Source organism: Macadamia integrifolia, chromosome 12 (genome assembly GCF_013358625.1).
Source record: "Macadamia integrifolia cultivar HAES 741 chromosome 12, SCU_Mint_v3, whole genome shotgun sequence".
Classification (NCBI taxonomy): Eukaryota; Viridiplantae; Streptophyta; class Magnoliopsida; order Proteales; family Proteaceae; genus Macadamia; species Macadamia integrifolia.
This window is the reverse complement of record NC_056568.1, coordinates 17,981,233-18,002,469: the sequence shown is the minus strand read 5'-3', so window position 1 is coordinate 18,002,469 and position 21,237 is coordinate 17,981,233. Positions and strand designations below refer to the sequence as shown.

The 21,237-nt window shown below is 39.9% G+C and overlaps 1 protein-coding gene across 4 annotated transcripts in view; it reads right to left on the bottom strand.

Moving 5' to 3' along the window:
- The window catches only part of LOC122057098 (probable UDP-N-acetylglucosamine--peptide N-acetylglucosaminyltransferase SPINDLY), a 79,110-nt gene continuing 57,873 nt past the window's right edge, over positions 1 to 21,237 (bottom strand). For all 4 annotated transcript variants that reach the window (XM_042619100.1, XM_042619103.1, XM_042619101.1 and 1 more), the window contains 4 exons: positions 14,212 to 14,347; positions 13,879 to 14,096; positions 2,131 to 2,258; positions 1 to 878 (listed from right to left, as the gene is read on the bottom strand). In XM_042619100.1, the coding sequence (XP_042475034.1) occupies positions 523 to 878; positions 2,131 to 2,258; positions 13,879 to 14,096; positions 14,212 to 14,347 (838 nt within the window). In that variant the 3' untranslated portion in view covers positions 1 to 522. The remainder of the gene's footprint in view (positions 879 to 2,130; positions 2,259 to 13,878; positions 14,097 to 14,211; positions 14,348 to 21,237) is intronic.

Here is a 21,237-nt window from a genome sequence, read left to right as displayed (position 1 = left end):
TGAACAAAATACAGGCTCACTTCAATAAGATTAAGGAGGGGAAGTAATTACAGTAGGAACTATAACATTCTTTTCCCTTCCATGTGATCGAACCTTAATATGCCAATCCCTAAAGTAACCAACCACTGAATTAAACAAATAACTTTTAATTTACAAACCACTATTACATGATCAGGGGAAACCCCTACATTAAAATCTTACCTTGATGGGCTTCCAACGTCACCTCTATTCCTATATCATTCATAATTCAATTTTGCAGAACCATCAAGATTGGTTACTGCAGTATTTCCTTCCCAAAGGGTGATGCATTGGACAAACGGCACTGTCCATGTACATAGAAGTAGGAGGCGACTCAGCGCAAAGGCAATGACAGATTACACTCTTCCAAAGATGCCGCGTAATATATCCCACCAATCATGCAATATCACCCCACATGGTTTGCACCCACGAAACAGGGTAATCTCATCTCGCTTTTCCGGATTTGGTATACATTATCTGACCTTCTAACAGGAGTGGCGATGTTCATTCTGATGGCTGCACAAAGCCATTAGTCTTGATGGATACTGGAGGATTTTCCTTTGGGGTTGTGATCTTTGTGGGTTCTGATAATTTCACAGGTGGCTCTTCAGGCATCTGTTGCTGCAGTAGCATTTCCATGTGCCTTAAGGATGGCACGTCACCTCTACAGTACCTATGCCATAAGTTCCGATATGTTGCCTCTAAACCCAGGGTGAAGTTTGATCCATCACAGACGGGGGACTTCATCATGAGATTCCGGAGACTCATCCTCAGGTTTGAGAGAGCCGGAAAATCAGAGGCCAACTCCAGTGCCAACTGGACATACTCATCTTCAGTTTTGGCAATCAGATGCGCCAAACCTGTATGGAAATCAATGAACTCCCCAAATATTAGAAAATATTATAAAGCAGTAAGCTCACACAGAAAAACCATTAAAGGCAGAAGCACATAAAGTTCATGGTCCGAGGAGTTTTCAGAGAAATTAAGAAGTTACATATAGATAACAAGAAATTCCATCTATTGAATTTTAAGAACAGCCAATCTGGAAAAAGGCCAGGTATGCTGATCCTATTAAGAAATATTTGTAAACACAGCACAGAGACCAATGGTCAACTGTCTAACCATCTTGTCTGAAGACTATGAAAAGACAGGACTACCACAGTTTACAGATCATATTTAAGAAATAACTCAGGCTTGTGGGATTAGTGGTGAGGTCGTTTTCACCCACTTTAGGTGGTGGTTCTTTCAAACCTTGTCATCTAAGTATCAGATTTTGAACAGCATAATTATGGAAACCGTTGACCTTACTGGACAATTTTACAATTAAATGAATTTGATTAAATTAAATCATAAACAATTTACACTTTGCGTGTTTGACTGCATCAAAATCAACAAGGAATATGGGATAAATGTACTCAGGGACAATATAACTTTAATCTTAGAGAACCTCAGAACTGCCAAACCACTGAAACAAAAAGCTTCTATATCCCACATTTAGCATTTAAAGAATAATGACTGTCACCAGCTGCACTTTCAAGAAGGTTGTAGTGTTGTACAGCAACCAGTCAAGTTTAGAGACAGAGAGAGAGAGAGAGAGAGAGAGAGAGAGAGAGCCTGTCAATGTGGAAGTGTATGTAATTTTTTCAGGGTTCCTACACACAAAAGGTGCTCCTGTGGTAAGGTTTCCCAGGAGAAATATAATCACAGTAGTGAAGTAGATTATAATTTCAATTTCTACTAAACGCATAACAAATTTTATACATGTGATTATTCCAAAAAAAAAAAAATTGTGGCAACAACCATGTAGCAATAAAGATAATGCCACAATAGCAAGTTTCCAGGATGCAGATGAAAACAAATTCAGTCATCCAAAACAATCTAACAGAAGGGATCAAATTGTGTTCAAATTCTTGATCTGGGCCAAATCAAAACCTCCCAGCAATTTGGGGGTAACTTCATAATTTTATACGACCGCTAGTCCTATTTCAATCAAATTTGGTCCATATCCAATAGGAAATCTTTCAGTGCTTTTGAGTGAAAATTCTTGAATTTTCTAAGAACACCAGTTAAAAAGGGACATCAAGATAAGGTGTAGAAAAAAAAGATGCTCACCAATTTTACTGAGAAGAGTCACACCAACATTATGAGCATGCACTGAACCTTCCATAGTGACACATGGAACCCCCATGTACAAAGATTCACATGTTGTGGTTGTTCCTGCATATGGGAAAGTGTCCAAGCTGCAGGTACACAGATTTAAGTTTAGAGATCAGAATCAGAACAGAATAAATGAGATATGCGAAAAAACAGGTGAAGGAATCGTTTCAGCTTACCCTAGTCTCATAGTTTCCTTATTCAAGGATTAAAGTATCGGTATCAGTCATCGTATCGGTTGGTTAAATTTAAGATATGTATCGGAGGGTATCGTATTGTATCGGAGATACGCTAAGATATTTTAAAATCAAGGATTAAAGTATCGGTATCAGTCGTCGTATCGGTCAGTTAAATTTAAGATATGTATCGGAGGGGTATCGTATCGTATCAGAGATACTTTAAACTTAAAAGGTACAAATTTACTACTTAGATGTCACAATTACAGAATTACTGAACACAAAACAAACCTTTATCAAGTGAGATTCTCAATGGTGTATTAACAGAAAAAGAGTTAATTCGCAAGCAATTGAGAGAGGGTTCTGCAGGGGTGGTATGTAAGCAAGACTTTGAAAAAGCTTATGACCACACCAACCACAATTTCCTGTTGGAGATCCTTATACTGATGGCTTCCAGATGTAAAAAAAAAAAAGCAGGACCAGATTTTGCATCTCCATGGTATCTTTTCCAATTGTGTTAAATGGGTCAGCTATATAGGGAATTTTAAAAGGACCAGGCAGATCCGGCAAGAGTTCATGTATCCCCATACTCATTGCTGTTTGTGGCGGTAATCTCAATAAAATTCTTACAGGTTTAGCACTATGAACGGTGAGCCACAAATAATGCATTTTTAGTACACTGACGATACACTGATTCTTTGTAAGGCACCTCACAGGCATATATCTTAGGCTCTTTGTGAGGTTGCTTTAAGGGATTTTGGCAATAAAGATCAACTTCAATAAGAGTGATATGAAGATTGGAGGAGATTGAATTAGCTCCTCTTGCAGCCATAGTACCAGCTTTGGCCGAAAATTTGCGAAATATTTCAGTTTCTTTACAGATGTCAATATGAAATGGCATGCGATATATAGAAACATAATGTTTCGGTAGAAAATTCGTTTCGCTGATATTGCAGTCAAAATTTTGACCCATTTTGTTTGTTTCATCAGTTTTGACAGAGAAGAGGGAGCATCGATATTGCGGTCAAAATGGCATCCACAATTATACATGGAAAGGTGTTAGGCACTAGGTCCACCCTGTAAAACCGGTGTTCCCAATTTCTCAACAGTTTCATAAAATAATAAGTATTCTCTGAAACTCAACAAATCATGGGGTTAGAAATTCCAAAAAAGAACTAAAGGTTGAAAAATCTCACTAGATGCAAACCCGCTACACGTTAAAGAAAAGGTTAGGAGATATTAATATTTAGCATAGTTTTTAAGACGGTAAGGCGACGGAGGTGTTTGAGGGTCTTTCAGAGCGCCTTAGTGATAAGGCGGGCATAAAGCGTCGCCTTATCGACTAAAGTGTTCCTGTGTAATTTTTTTATAAAACCAATCTATTTGGCTCAAATCCTAGTTGAATCATATTTCTCATATGTTAAATAAATATTCAAGGTTCATATTCATACCAATGTAAGATATTCATCAAGAAAACAAATCAATAAAGTGAATAAACTAAGTTCATCTTCATCAATCATCAATCATCATAACATATTAACATATAATATAAATACATAATTATGAAACAAAATTATAAATATAAAGAAAAGAAGACATAAAAAATACAAGTATTTATTATAATTACCTCTATGATGCCAAAATGAATGCCTAAGTCCTAAGGTCATCCACTATATTTCTACTCCCGTCAAAGAATAATGAAGCTCACCACTACCGGAGCAAAATGGTGGCCTGGATCAATGGTTCTTCCTTGTTCCTTGATTCCTTCTCAAAGCCCTTTCTTAAAACCCTTGACAAAATCCAAACCCTATTTGTGAATCGTGTTTTTGTTATTTTTGATGGAGTAAAGTTGATCCCATACATCTCAAGTGTTAACAAAACCATACACCTATTAATAAAAAATCTATATTTGGAATCTTCATTAAGGAATTTTAAAATGTGTTTAAAAAAAAAAAAAACTCATAAGGTGCCACTTCACATAAGGCAGAGCACTGCCTTACCATCTCTAGACCGCATCAGCGTTAAGGCGCTGCTAAGGCGTTACCATCTCTAGACTGCATCAGCGCCAAGGCGCTGCTAAGGCGTCGCCTTACTAGCGCCTTAAAAACTATGATATTTAGTAGGCACAGGGGAGTAAAACCCTAAACTATCAAACGAAACCTTTCCCTCATTAAGGTTTAAGATCTCGCTCTCGCCCCCCATCTTGCTAATCCAAAAAAGAGAGATCTCACCGAGATAATGTATTTTTTCCCGATCGACTCAGTGGTTGGTCTCGGTGGCTATATGGTCTTTGTAGCCCCTGAAAGTTGATATTTACCCTATTTTAGGCCTTTTAAAACAATAGAAAATCGGTTTTTTAAAAATCAAACCTAAAATTTTATTTTGACTTTGTACCCTATACAAGTAGTCTCTGACTCTTTGGACCTTAGGCTAGTATGCTCTATCCCACAATCCACATTTCACAATCAACACGTGACAATATAATCATAAGAATTTAAAAGACATCATATATAAGAAAAGTAACTTCAAATATGAATGAGGAGGTAACATTCTCTACTCTTTAAACTTCAATGAGTGTAGGAATGGAGTTCCTCAAGCAAAAGCACCTAAATCCTTGCTCCTTGGTGTTTATTTTTTTTTTCTTTTCCAAAAAAGGAGAAAGAGAGGCGAGATCTCAGTTGAGTTTTTGTACAATTTATATCTCGCCATGCATCTCATCTCACCTTTTTGAAAAAACGAGATATTAGCGAGATCATGGTAATCTCATCGAGATCTTGAACCATGTCCCTCATTTATGCCTTCATAGAGAAATGGTGGCCCACTAACCACACATTTCAACTTTTTTGTGGTGAGATGGCCATCACCCATCCATGCTTCTTTGCCCTCATTGATCTACACTTCGAGGGGAGCCTTATAGTTCTTAAGAATAAAAGAGTACAAGGGAGACTTAGAGCTTAAGGGGGAACTACTTGGCAAGAGGCTCGCGTTGAACAAACCACCTGCATAGTGGTTTAGAGCATAGTTGTCAAGGCGTCGCCTAGGCGTCCAGGCGGTTTGCCTGGGTCCTAAGTGACAGTCGCCTTCTTGCACTGCATGCAACTTTGTGTTTTAAGTAAATGTTTTTTATATTTGTTATTTTATTTACTTAAGATATTATTCATATATAAGAAAATACTCCCATTTAAATCCAATAAAAATAGTTTAAAAATCAAATTCCAAACGGATAAAAAGTCAACCCCCCAGTCCAAGAACAAAAACTGGATTTTTGTTATAGGGACGATTTTCAACTTTTAAATGTTGGGTTTTTCTCAATTCTGGAAATTTTATAAATTCTATCATGTTAAAACATTATTAAAAACCCAAAAGTCTGGTGAAATAATCTTTTATTTTGATATCCATAAAATTATTTTCATTCATGTGATTTTAACAGCATTCTCGCACTTAAAAATAAGTTTGACCGGAGCATAATTTTGTCATTACAACTCAGATTTAAGTAATCTTATACTTGTTGGAAAGCTGGTTTTATATTATAACTAATACAAAAAGTCTCATGTAAAAATAAAATCATTTAACCAGTCAAACTTATTATAGAACAAAAGCATTTCTCCAAATTTTGATTTTTTATAACTTAATGACTTAATGTTAATTTTTTATGATTTAATATGGCTAAATGTTGATTTTTAATGACTCGATGTTACTTAATCTTGATTTTTTTGTGATACAAGGTATATATAGCTTACTAAATAATGTTTGAAAATAGAAAAAATAAAAAATAACACTTGATCGCCTTATTCGCCTTAAGGCGGGCGCCTTCTGCCCTAAGCGCTTAGACAACCCTCCACCGCCTTGATTTACCTTGGCACCGTGATAACTATGGTTTAGAGAGATCTATACAGGCCAAGAGGTGATAGACAAGTCACCTCCAGAGTTGTTAGACCAAGAGGCCCTTTGTTTCCTCATGTTCCTACTGGGAAACACACTATTTAGCAACTACCAAAACATCTTCCTGGAGTTCCTTAGATATTTCATCCAGTTGAAAAGCAATTAAGGGTATAACTGGGTGGCATCATGCGTACCAACTACAGACCCTAGACACCATCTCTAGTGGGGTTTTCTAGATCTTTATGGGGCATGGTTCATCCCATTAGTATGTTCTCTCCTTACTTGACCATTTATGTTTATTTCCTTTAGTGTCCTCATGTGCTTCCCTTACCTTACGTAGGAGGATTGGTGCTTCAAGCATCTGGGGGTCCTTGGCCCAGAGTTGACATAAATGGCAAGGAGTTTTGAGGTCAGCTAAACCAGGTCTCCTATAACATGGTATGGTCTCTTACAAATCTTCCCGTGCTTCTATTGACCAAGCATTTATTGGATATGGCATGGTTTTCTTAAGTACTCAACGATTAATTTTCATGACATATGATTGGTGTATAGTCGTCCTAAGGTTTATACTTAAATTATTTGTAGTTAGGGACATAGTTGGGCACACTCTATCATTTGATTGTCACACTAAAGGTTTAAGTATTGGTTAGTATCATACTATATCGGCTGATACACATATCAGTCAATATATTTATTTTTATTTTTTTTAGAAAAAGAAGTGTATCATATTGTATTGATAAGTATTGATCGATACACACTTATACTTCCTGATACTTAAGATATGTGATATAGATCCTAATCCAACATGGAGTGCCACGAGAGGAGAGGCCATCCCAAAGTGGGCTAACCGATCTCCACTTAATAAGGCCCATTGGGCCCATCGATCGTAACATGCCCATTAGTGGCTATTAGTGAATGACTAGTTAGTTACCTACTCCAATTGGGGTTCTAGTCTAGTACTATTTGAAGTCCAACTCCTATTATGCGATGTCTAGTCCTACTTGGAGTCTAACTCCTAGTTATGGTATGACTGCTATTAGCTAATATTTCCTCTATATATAGAGGAGCTTATGTACTCTCAATCATAATTGTCACGGTGCCAAGGTGAACCAAGGCGGGTGGAGGGTTGTTTAAGCGCTTAGGCGAGAAAGTGTCTGCCTTAAGGTGAACAAGGCGACCAAGTATTATTTTTTATTTTTTTTATTTTCTAACAGTATTTAATAAGCTATATATAACTCGTACCATAAAAAATCAAGATTAAGCAACATCAAATCGTTAAAAATCAACATTTGGTCATATTAAATCATAAAAAATTAACATTTAGTCATATTAAGTTATAAAAAATCAACATTTAAAGAAATGCTATTGTTTTATAATAAGTTTGAATGGTAAAATGATTTTATTTTTACATGAGACTTTTTGTATTAGTTATAACATAAAACTAGTTTTCCAACAAATCTAAGATTACTTCAATCTGAGTTGTAATGACAAAGTTATGCTCCGGTCAAACTAATTTTTAAGTGTGCGAATGCTGTTAAAATCGCTTGAATGAAAATAATTTTATGGATATTAAAACAAAAGATTACTCCAGCCCTAATCCCTCCCTTCAATTCACAACAAGAAGGCCCCCACCACCTCCTCTTCCCCTTTACCGCCAGCAGCAAAAAAAAAAAGACTAAAGAAGAAGAGAAGAGAAGAGAAGAAAGAACAATAGAAGACGAAGAAGAAAGAATAAAAGAAGAGATGAAAACAAAAGAACAGAAGGAGAAAAGAAAGAGCAAGAAGAAGAAAAGAAGAGAGTGAAGAGATAGAAACAGAGAGAATCGTACCTGGTTGCTGATGCCTTGGAATTCCGTCCCCTTCCTCTCGTTGGCTCTCCTCTGTTGCAGCGATGCAGGCCAACCCATATTTGCTTTGACAGAGAAGAACCCCACTAGGTTTCTTCACTCCTGTTTTGTCGGTGATTAAATCCCACCCCATTTAATCGATTTCCTCTTTATTTATTTTCTTCTTTCCCTATTTACCCCTACCTCTCTTATCACTATTTGTTTAAATTTCTTAAGCCTCCAAGTTTGCCCCCCACCCATACGTGACCTCCTTTATGTTTGAGTAAAACTCCCCATATTTACAATTGTGCTACTCACTAAAGGACTTCCATCTATTTACCATTCTGCCATTTGTTCGAATCTTCCATTTAATTACTCTCTTTCCATTAACCCTTTTGCCTTAAATGTTCCCTTGTCATAGTGGGTCCATAGTGATTCTGAATAGCAAAACTTGACCGATGGATCTAGATCTTTTATTAGATATTCGTCAGCAGATGCAACTGGTACAAGAGAAGTTCGATGAAATGCAACAAACACTGCAAGGACATCAAAGACCTAACATTGGTCACATCTGATTGTATACACTCTACCTTCAACTACATGATCTCAACTGTCAAGCAACAGGTAGACAAACAAGAAGATGAATCACCAGTGGTAGAAGTGAGATGGCCCCATTGGAAGTTGAAAATCCACTTGTGGAAAATTTTAAATCGGTTGATCTCTTCAGTGAAGCGATCGATTTTATTTTCCGAGTCACTACATAAATAAACTTTGCGTAGTGGATTTCATATCAATCGATCTTGGTTTTAATGGTGACTTCATACAAGCAAGGATGGATGCTGATCGATTGGTGTTGATTCTCCCATTCTACAAAACTCGTGGACGAGTTTTTCTCAACACCGGGAGAGTTGATGTAGATACACACCCATGGATTGATCCAAACCCATCTAGGTATTCAGTTAGAGATGAATTGGATCAAATTTAGGTATTTTACCAGTAGGATCTTTTAGGATTTTATTTTTATTCTCCTGCAATCTTTTATTTTAGCAACTTAGGTAGGTGATAGCAGCTAGGATTTAGTTTCCAATTAATTTGAGTTTCCAAATTAGAGTAGTTTTCCTTTCATATTGAATTTCTTTTACTATTTATGCCATGTAACCGATTAAGTAATTAGAGAATAGAAAAGATGAATTGAGTTTTGAGTGTTGAGAGCCTGAGGGCTGTGTGAGATTCTTCTTCCCCCCACCCCCTTCTTTGTGCGATTTCTCCCTATCCCCTGCAACTCTGAGCATCTCAGAGATTTTCTTCCCTACCCCTACTGGCCCTCCATCACGAGAGTTCTCGAAGCTAATGCCCAGCGTATCATCTCCTCCATTGCCTCGTCCTAGTCTTACATCTAATTGTCTCCATAGTCCCAATTGCAGAATTTGGGTCCTTTGGGATCCCAACTCTCTCCTTATCACTGCCCTCTCCTCCTCTGCCCAGACCATCCACCTCTTCGTCTCTCATCCCTCCGGAACCCAGATTTGCTAGCTCTCCATCATCTATGCCTATAATCTTACCCTCACCAGCTTCCCCTTTGGGCTGAGCTCTGTTCCTTTCGCCAATCCACGAGTTCTAGTCCTTGGGGCATTGTGGTTGATTTCAATGTCATCTATTTCAGTCATAAGAAGCATGGGGGGAACCCCATTGACCATCATGCAATCGACTCTTTTAATGATTGCATTAATGACCTTAGCCTTAACGACCTCAGATGGTCGGGATTTAAGCTCTCCTAGCACAATAGAAGATCTGGCAATCTTCGCGTGGCTTGCAAGCTGGATAGAGCTCTTGTCAATGAAGCCTGGCTAGATTCCTTTCCCTCCTCTTATGCCTTGGATTTCTGATCACAGCCCGATCTCCATCCATATCCTTCCCTTCTGCTCCTTTGGTCCCAAGCCCGTTAAGTTCTTTGATATGTGGGATTTCCACCCTGATTTCCTCCTTTTAGTGAGAGATGCTTGGAACATTCCCATCAACTCTTCCCTTCCCCACCCCCCCTTGCCTTTGCCAAAAAACTCAAGAATGTCAAAGCCTCTCTCAAGCTCTGGAACTATTCTACTTTTGGCAATATCTCCTCCCGTATCTCCTGCCGTGACAAGCTTCTCTCCATCCAAGCCAGAATCCAGACTGATCTCCTCAACCCCATCCTTACTGCTGAGGAAAAATCCACTACTTCGGAGCTCTCCATCCTAAAGAAGAAAGCTTTCTTCGTCAGAAAGCCCGCATCAAATAGCTGGACCTCAGTGACTAACACTGCTTTCTTTCACAGGTCCCTTAAGGCTAGAAACAATGTGAACTCCATCTCTAAGCTCACCTCCTCTTCTGGTATTGAGATTCTCAATCCGGAGGCCATCAAAGCTTAAGTTGTTTCCCACTTCCAAGGCATCTTCCTTCCACCCCCCCCTTCAGTGTCCCCACCTCCCATCCCTCACCTCCTCAATAAATTTGTCCCGGATGACCTCTCTAGCCTCCAGTCTATTCCTTCTAATGAGGAAATCCTGTCGGCCATCCTCTCTCACAAGGCTAATAAAGCCCTTGGCCTGAATGGTTTCAATATGGTCTTCTCCTGTTGGAACATTGTTCGCCATAACTTAATCCTTGTTGTCCGGAGCTTCCTCCTAAATCCCAACCAGATCAGTGGTGTCAACCATACCTTCCTCTGTCTTATTCCCAAAAAGGAGGGGCGGTCTCCATAAATGACTTCAGGCCAATCTCTCTTTGCAATCTACTCTATAAATTTGTGGCCAAAATTCTATCCAATAGAATTGAAAAAATCATTGACATCCTGGTCAGCCCAAACCAATCCACTTTCATTGTTGGTAAGAGCATGGCAGATAATATCATGCTCTATCATGAGATTGTTCGAGGCTTTGACCACAAATCTCATCCCTCCGCTGCTCTTCTCAAAATTGGCATTCATAAGGCGTTTGACACTCTGAGTTGGGACTTCATCTCCAAAGTCGTTCTCACCATGTCCTTTCCTCCCTCCTTTGTCCACTAGATCCAATCATCTATTTCCTTTTCCAAGTTCTCTGTTATTGTCAATGATAGCCCTGTTGGCTATTTTCCCTCTGGGAGAGGAATCAGACAACCCTTTCTCTTCTCCCTTTCCTTGGAAGTCCTGTCCAGATCCATTCAATCTACCATGGACCTCCACCTTATCTCTCCTATCCCCAAATGCAAGTCCCATCTACTCACCCATCTCGTTTCCGTTAATGATATTATGATCTTCTCCAAAACTGACCCCCTCTCCATTTCCACCATCATAGAATCTCTCCGATCCTTCGAGAATCTCTCGAGCCTCCGTATTAATCTGCTCAAATCGAGCCTCTTTCTCTATGAGGTCTCTCCAGACTCCTAGGCTCGCCTTCTTGGTATCACTGGATTCTCTTTGGGCTCCCTGCCTGTCAAGTACCTAGGCCTCCCTCTCATCTCCTCCAGGCTCTCCTCCCATGATTGCTCCCCCATGCTGGATCACTTGAGAAAGAAGCTCCAGCTCTGGAAAGGCAAGCAGCTCTTCTATGCTAGGCCCCTAACCCTCATCCGTTCGGTGCTCCAATCCATGTATCTTTATTGGTCTGGTGTTTTCTCCCTTCCTGCTTCTACAACCAAGACCATTGAAGGAATCTTTTGCTCCTTTCTCTGGAAATGTTCGAATACCTCTAGATTTCTTCACCCTCTCAGTTGGGACAAGGTTTGCCTCCCCAACACCATCTGGACTGTCCCTATCTCTCCGGACAGTTCCTAGATCTAGAGGAAAATTCTCTCTCAGACCCTTGGCCCTTAATGCCATCTCCTTTTCTATTGGAAATGGCCAGACCACCTCTTTATGCATGGATCCTTAGCACCCGGCTGGTATCCTCTCCTCCCTGGTGTACCCCCAGAACCATTTACTCCTCTGGCATTCCTAAGTCTGATCTTGCTTCCTGTATCCTGTCCCCTCTTGGTTGGTCCCCCCCTCCATGACCTCTGGTCCTCTCTCCCTCCTCTCCCTCCTAGCCATAATGGTAGAGAAGACAAGTGCATCTAGCTTTCCTCATCCAATGGGATATTCTCTTCTGCCTCTACTTGATCCTCTATTAGGTCCTCGGGTCGTGTGGTTCCATGGAGTAACCTTGTTTGGTTCAAAGGTCACTTCCCTAGTCACAGTATGACTTTTTGGAAATGCTTCTAAAATTGTCTCCCCAACCCAAGCCTTCCTCATCCGCCACCATATCCCCGTCCCCCCTTCCTGTTGCCTTCGCACTCATGACACCGGACATCCCTCACCTCTTCTTCTCCTATCCTTTTTCTTCCTCCATCTGGAAATTGGTTCTCTCTAAATGTTGGCTCCCTGCCAAACCTATCCTCCCCTTTGACAGAGAATGGATTTGGATTGACATGACTTTCTCGGGATCTTCTATCTGCGACACACCATTGGGAAACTTTCTTTATCTGCTACCATAACCCATATCTGGATGGAGAGGAACATCCGTAGATGGTCTTCCAACTCCCGCTCCTTGGATAAGTTTTGGAAAGCCATCTACTTTGATGTTACCTCTAAAATACAATCATTACCTCCTGGAATCTGCATATTGACACCATTCCCCATACTTGACTCCACCCCCTGTTTCCTAGCCCCCCCCTCTTTTTTTTTTTGGGTTTTTGTTTTCCCCTTCCTTAGGTTTGGATCTATCTGGGTGTTCTTTTAGGTGCTGATCTCGTTGTGGATCTAGCTAGCTTGGTTTTAATTTTCGTTTGTTTTGGGTTTGCTGGCTTTGCCTTGGCTTAGCCTCCGCCCTCCTCTTCTTCCACCCTTGTATATTCTTCCCTTCTTGGTAATGAATTTATTTATTCATCCAAAAAACACACACACACACACAAATAAAAAAAAAAAAACTGATGGTTGAAGAATTGAAGCATAAAAAATTAGCCATTGAAACTAAACACAGCAAAAGAAAGGTAAGTTGAAAAACTCAAATTTCACTTTCCACATCTTTGTTTTTACTTTTGTTTTTTGCTATGTTTGAGTATATTTAGGTCAAACAAACTAAAAAATTACATCAAGCATGAATTATTGCATTAATTTGATCATAGAAGAAGAAAAAAAAAATGATGATTAAATGATAAGAATAATATAATAAGAAAATAATCAAAAAAATAATAGAACTCATCAAAGGATGGAAGCTCACAGGTGATGAGAACTGGTTAATAGGTTAATGGGAGGGGTAATTTGGCCATATCAAAATAGTAGGGGAGAAGAAGATGTAAAGAGTTCAATTCTTTGGGGGAATCAGAGGTAGAACTTCTGAATAGGGAGTGACAGAAATTTTCCCATAATTATATTAGATAGATCACAAATAATCCAAGATGATCCGTATTTAGGTCAATTTTCCTAATTTAGATGTGATATTTGGAAAAAACAAGAAGTTTTCTTTTAAAACAGGGCAAACATCAGTGGCAACTATCCATTGAGCATGATAAGGCCTTTCTAGTAGAGATATTCCAAATAAAGCCACTGCTAAATAACAGCTCAAATTAGAACAATATATAGCCAAGTACAGCAAAAGTCTTGGATGCTGAAAAAAAAAAAAAAAAAAAACAATAGGCTTAGAATCTGAAGAATGATGAAAGTAAATAAAACACCCTATATCCAGGTAGAGTGAAATAATGTTTCAAGAAGTAATCCATCAATTTGGTCCACTCAGTTCGATTTGCAGGCAGGGAATCAAAATGAAGGAGGAAGGGAGAGAGATTTTCCTTGATTATATTAATAAAGGAAAGATAATTCCATATCATACCTAATATCCATGAGGGAATATGCTTGCATATGATCATGGTTGAGAAGGATTAGTGGCAGGAGATCAACACGATGTGATTCCAGTCCCAACTGCTCCAGTGTTGAAAGAAACCTCTGTCCTACGCTATCACAACAGAATGGCTTACACTTCACCACTAGTCTGGAATTTGGAACTGCACAAAGTATCTTTGCCCAAACTTGCAGGACTTTTGGTGTTATCTGGAAATGGGAAAGACTAAAATGTAAAAACTTCAAAAACACAAGATTTATTCCATGAAACATGACTAGAAAACCATTATTACCATGCTGATATGATTCTTATCCAAAATAATACCTTCGCAAGATTATTAAAACTCCCAAAAGTAACAAAACCATTAGAAAGAGCAGGAGTTGGAGAAACAGGACCAGCTTCAGGAGATGGTGTATAACAAAGGAAGCACCCAGGTAACTGAACTAGCTCTTCAACATGCCTGCAACAAAATATAAATTTCTAAAATAATATATACAATTTAACACAAAAATGTAGTACTAAACTGAATACATGAAGCAGTGGATCCAAGAGGCATGATCAACGCTTTCATTATACTGGACAACATGGGGTAGGTTGGTGTAATGAGGGGTTGGTGTAATGAGGGATGGAAGTTGCTTATAATCTTTTTTCAGTTACAAAAAGTTTCAGTCATGTTGGGTTAGTTCAGTAGGTAATATTATTTGTTTTCTGGGGCTCAGTTACCTGTCATTTGGATAAAGCCAATACTAGTATATAACAGCATCATCAAAAGAAAACCACCAATATTCTGTCATTGAATCTTCAAAAAAGTCTGACACCTATTACATGTAGGAATTCTATGTAGGGTCTGGTAAAACAATGTGTGAATTCTATGCCCCAGGAGACAACAATGAGCCAATTCCTTGGGGAGTTCCTGACCGGGTGGGGTCAAATAGAGGACAGTTTGGAACTGACATCGAAGTAGATGGCCTTCCAAATCATATCAAAAGATCAAGATTTGGTAGTCCATCCATGGAGATTTCTTTCCATGCAGATATGGTTGATGGTAGCAAAAATGCAAGCTTTCTTGCAGTGTCACAGATGGCAATATTTGCAAAAGTCATATTGATCCAAATCCACTCTCTACTACAAGGAAGCTCTCTTCTATTGGTAGGCCAGCAGCAACTAAGGACCATCTTCCAGATGGAAGTGGAGAAAGGGTAGGAAAATACGAGATGGTCAACATCTCAAGCACCACTCCAACAGAGACAATAGGCTGGAGAAACACTGATGTGCCGGTAGACAAGGAAAGATTGAGTGGGCAACCAATTGGACAAGGCTCGCTAAACAGTGAAGCTTTGGCAAGGAATGAGGCCTTTAAACAAAGGAATTTTATGCCAAGGGTGAGGGGGTATTTTGAACGAATGAAATTCCAAGTAGAGGTAGTGGTGAATAGTCTAGAGGAGGAAGGGAGACGAGAATTTTTCAGATCTACCAAGATGCCCTAGAGGGATTGGAGAAGAGAGGACCAAAGATCAGCCAACGGAAGGGAAGAGGAAGGGGGGTCCATAAACCATATGAAAGGATGGAATTGACAGTAGCCAATCTGCCTAGGCATGAGGAGAAGACAGTTTGAGGGGTGATGAGGGATAGGAGGACACCTGAAGGGTGCCAAGGGTCAACCCAGAGGAAAGTAGTGAAACCATTGCCAATGGTATAAGAAATAGCTTCCATAGCTTTTGGTCCATAGGAGAGGATAATTCACCAGACCCAGGAAGCATCGGAAGAGGGGGAGACGTTCCAAATGGAGTCATTCTTGAGGAGAGTGGAATGGACCTAGGAGACACAGATACTGTTGTACTTGGACGCAATCTTTCACATAAGCTTGAGGATGTCGACAGACTTAGCATCCTTAATTCTTCTCAGATTAAGACCTCCTTCGGCTTTACGGCAGCAAACCGAAGACCAGATAATTGGGTTAAGGAATTTGGAAATATGACCTCCTTTCTAGAGCAAGGAACGAAGGAGGGAATCAATTTTTGGTGTACGATGTCTTATATTTCGTCACAGTTTGATCCAGGGAGTACTAGTGTAGCACCTCGACAGGCAGGATGGCGGTCCCACTCGAATTTTTTATTTGAAGGCAGTTTTTTACTTTTCCGGATTAGGGTTTTTCACTATATATTCATAGCGAGGGTTACTTTCTCTGTAATGCAAGCAATACTAAGAGGTGTGAGGGACGAGCGTTGTAACCCTATTCTCCTTTGATAGTGAAGTAGGATCTCATCTCACCAAGGACATAGGCAATCTTGCCGAACCTCGTAAATCTGTGCATTGTTTGTTCTTGTTTTTCCATTATCTTCTGCATTGTTTTAGGGTTGCGTTTCTCAATCGATGGCCTTGGTGGTTGATTTTGGAAGAACAAAAATGCCAGACCAATACAAATACATGGATTGCAGCACTGATCTAGCAAGAACTAGACGGCTGACAAAGGAGAGGAGCTTTCTTTTCCAAAGTTGAAGCTTTTTCCTCATTAGGTCAGGGCAGACCCAAGTACCCAATAGGGAGAGTGCGAAAGGAAAACCAAATAAGCTAGAGAAGGTGGGATTTGGAGGCTTCAGAGACTCCAAAGAGGAAGAGATGGGATTTAAGGAGGTTAATGTTAAGACAAGAGAGGTTCTCGAAGAGGAGGGAGAATATAATGGAAGAAATGGTGCCTGGGTCAACTTTGGGGAAGATCATCAGCAAAAGCCAAGTGGGTGAGAAGGAGAGATTTGCATTTGAAAATGGGAGAAATGAGAGATGGTCAGTTGAGGATTTGAATGGATCTAGAGAGGACCTCAATCGAGAGGGAGAAAAGGAAGTGGGAAAGAGGACACCCTTGACGAATTCCAATAGAAGATGAATCCAGCGGACAAAGGAATGGACATCTAAAGAACTTTGATGATGAAATCCCATTTTATGAAGTTAAAGGCCTTGTGAATGTCGATCTTGAGGAGGACAATAGAAGAATGGGATTTTCGATCAAAGCCTCTGACGATCTCATGGCGCAGGATATTATTATCCGCAATACTCATCCCGGCTATGAATGTCAATTGGTTTGCACTGACAAGGGAGTCGAAATTTGACTAGATATGATTGACTAGGATCTTGGAAATGAACTTGTAGAGGAGATTGCAAAGAGAGATGGGTCTGAATCGGATATGGAGGAAGCACCTTCCTTCTTGGAGATGAGGTAAGGGAAAGTTTGGTTGAATCCTTGGATCTGATTGGGGTCGAGGAAGAAGTTGCAGATGGCCGTCAGCCTCACATAAACTTGGACACTTGTGCCTCGTTAGCCTCACATGAACTTGATTGGTTGTAAGTGGGTGAACAAGATTACGAGAAAACCAAATGGGTCATTAGAAAGATACAAGGCCCACCTAGTGGCCAAAGGCTTTTATCAAAAATAGGGGGTTGATTACACTAAGATGTTCAACCCTGTGATCAAGCCCATAACAATTTGAACCATCCTATCTCTTATAGTATCTCAGAGGGGGCCTGTACGTCAATTGGATGTTCGCAATGCATTTCTCCATGGTTTCTCAATGAAGATGAATGCATGGTTTAGACCCTTGGTTTTGAAGCCGCCTCTCATCCAAACCATCTATGCAGACTACATTACTCCCTCTATGGGTTGAAACAGGCACCTTAGGCATGGTTTCACTATCTCCCAGATTCTTGTTCATTCACGATCTTGCGCTTCTCAAAAAGATTGGTCACTCATTACCTACAAACAAGGTAGGACAACAAAGTATGCCATAGTTTATGTGGATGACATACTTGTCACAAGTAGTCATTCAAATCATGTATCTTCTCTGCTAGCTCAATTGGATACTGAGTTTTTGGTTGAGGATTTGAGACCACTCAGCTTTTTCATGTGTATTGAAGCGATTTCCCACTCTAAAGGACTACAATTGTATCAACAATGGCACATCATCGATCTCCTGCAACATGCCAAAATGAGTGAGTGCAAACTAGTTCTTACCCCCATTCGAACCCATGCAAAGTTGTCCAACTCAAGGGGTGTTCTACTCACCGATGCAACACAATATTATTCTATAGTTGGGGCTATCCAATACATCACTCTCACTTGTCCAGATGTAACCTTCACAATGAATTGTGCATTCCAGTTCCCATGCATGTCCCCATTGAAAATCATTGGGTGCTTCGTGGGACTAAAGGATTGTCAAGCTTCACTACGAAGACTTCTTAGCCTACATTCAAGTATGTGTTAGTCCCATCAAACGCCTCATGGATTCTTTGTAACAGCTTTCCAATAATCATCAATATTCTAAGCACTGAAAATGGAGATTCTCTAGTTTATTTCCCCAACAAGTAGTATCAAAGCCACACTTTTAAGGACTTAGAAGCCTAAGAAATTGAAATTCTGGGCGAAAAATGGGTTTTTGGGAGGGGTTTTGTCGAAAAACGGCCGTTGCCGAGGTTTTTCACTATCAACACCAAAACAAAGTGAACATAAAGGAAGAGGAGGTCGGGACGATCAGATTAACGGTTGACGTGCTGTCGGAATCGACTCCACGTGCCGCTGGCCATCGCAAGTAATGGCCACGTGCCTGACTCAGCTACAAAGGGTCATCGTCGGGTCAACTCAGTAGGCTTTCAGTGTTGGACCGGGTTGACTTTGGTTTGACTTGGTTAACAGTGGGTTGACCGATTTGACACATGACCCGACTCGGTTTAACTATTCACCATACCCAGGCCAACATTTGACCACAGACCAAACCACGACCCGATTCAAAGGCCCAAAATTTTGACCCGACTCATGGCTCGATCGGTTGGACCAATTCGGTTCAACCTAGTTCGGTTTGACTAGACAAGTTCGGCCAATTCTGTTCGGTTCAAGGAAATAAACGTTTCCTAGCATAAACTTTGAAACCTTTTGTGAGTCTCTGGAATACCTCTGTTGTATAGGACGTTCAGTCTCAAAGTATCCCCTTATGTGTTCTTCAAAAGTAGATTGCTCTACAGGAACCCTCTGTGGTGGTCTCAGATTAGGAATAGGTCTCCTGTTAGCCAATTGAGTAGTTACATTCAACGGGGCTTCCACCTCAGGTGGTGTATAAGAAGCATGGGTATATTGTTGTGATTGGGTCTCCACAGCCAAAAACCTTTCACCAAAAGCCTGCTGTTTAGTTATCATATTCTGTAGCATCTCCATAATAGCAGCTAGGGTGGGGGTGTTGTTCTCAGCCATACTCTGATACCACTTAATGTAGGACTAGATTTGAACAATCAAACTAGACCCAAACAACAGGAAATTGTAGAGCAAAGAACAACCAAAACCAGCCCCAAATATATATCAGAAATAAGACTTCAAATAACAGTCCAGAAATACTATTGATCTCAAGGAACAGTAACATAGAGAACAAACAGAACAGCGGTAGCCCTTAGAACTAAACCAGGGACTGATAAGATTACTAACAGATTCAAGTTAACAAAATACACGATCAGCAGTCCAGGAATCAGTAGCAATACCAGCAGAAATATCGATTTCAGAAAATAGAAGCTACAAGCCACTAAAAGACAAAAATATGGAGATTTTGAAGATCTCACTAATGGCTGCACAGAAATAGCTCAAACTTGGATCGATCCTTAATGGGGTATGGAGGAACAATCGACTAGAACTTGAGAGTAAACTGACGGCTGGAACTAATTCCAACAGTAAAGGCCGATTGGCTCTTTGACAGAAAATCTGGGCAGAAAATTAGAAGTATAGATACCTGATTTGCCGCAGCAGTAATAACTTGAATATAGACTGTAAAGAAGAGAAGAAAACACACGAAGAACCCTCCTGGGCTTCACGCCGCAAGGAGTCGCTTGGATCAGACACCAAACCCTTCTTCCTTGATAAACACTAGGAGCAACCATGGAAACCAGCGGCAGCAGCAGGCAAGAGTCTTTTTTTGGTTAAATTGTGGGCAATAGTATGCCCCCTCTTTATTTATAATAATGATGGGGAGTGTTTACAAATAATAGTAACCCACAGTTACTAAAACTGAATTAACAAAACTACTAACATGCAGTTACTAAAAAACTGCAATTGTAAACTAATGAAATAGGAAACTAAATATAGAAACTAAATCCCCATCAATACCCAAGCCGTGGGCTAGAAAATAGCCTTGGTCTACCTCAGCCACTATGGTGGTGGTCAACCCTCTTCTTTCTTCTGGTATATGCCTTCAATTCTGCATCAACTGGTAAATTAATTGGGTTGACCCAAAATTATTGCAAATGAAATGGATATTAATGGACCTATATGTGCATTGGTTATGTTTCATAGGTGTTATTTATATTGAATTTACATGGAACATGTATCCCACTGAATTGTCTGTCAGATTAGGGATGTGCACCATTACAGTAGCCTTGTTTTGAATCCATCAAAGTGGTAAGAATCAGTATTACCATAATGGGTGTATATCTCAAAGAACCAAAATGGGACAGCAAAGTTGATGATCACCCAAAGGTGACATTGTCTAAGTTTAAAATGCACATAGATTTGGGAGTATTTTAGCTTAGAATCTACTGTTCACCCAAAGGTGACAATATCTTCGAAGCGACAGTAGAACCCATAGTAATTACAAAAATGTAAGTGTACCAGTGCATTTCATACCCAAAGGTTAGAATTTAGGAATGTAATTCTGGTTGATACTTATGAAGATTTAATGGAAGGGCATGCAACATTAGTACTGGTTATGTCTTATGTTGCCAACATATATATGAATGGATTATAATGCGTGGATTGAACCATTAAACATGATGTCTACTAGTTATGCACTTCAGGAAATCCCAAACCTAACTGGTTACAACTTCAAGAAGTGGCTAAAAGACTTAGAAGTTTACTTATGCCTTAGAGACCTAGAACTTTGCACTAAGGTACCCAACCCAGCTACAGTGTATGCATCTAGCACATCTGCCCACAAGACCGAGCATGCGAAGTGGGTGACTTCAAACAGGAAAGCACTGGTAGTCATAAAGAGTGTTTTGCCTAAAACAATGAAAGATAGCATTGAGGTGAAGGAAACAGCTGTTGAGTATCTAGAACCCATTAAGGCTAAGTTTGGTTGTTCCAAAATGTCTTAGGCTGGAAACCTAATGAATACTCTTACCACATCTAGTTCTGATGGGGTTGGCACTGCTAGAGACCATATTCTAGGATAAATTTCACTAGGAAATAAGATTAGAGGGCTAGAAATCAATTTTATCATGATTTCCTGGGGAACATGGCGCTCGACTCCCAACCAGACTCCTACAAGCACCTCAGGACCACTTACAATGCACTAGAGGATCAATGGGGCATGAATGAGCTGA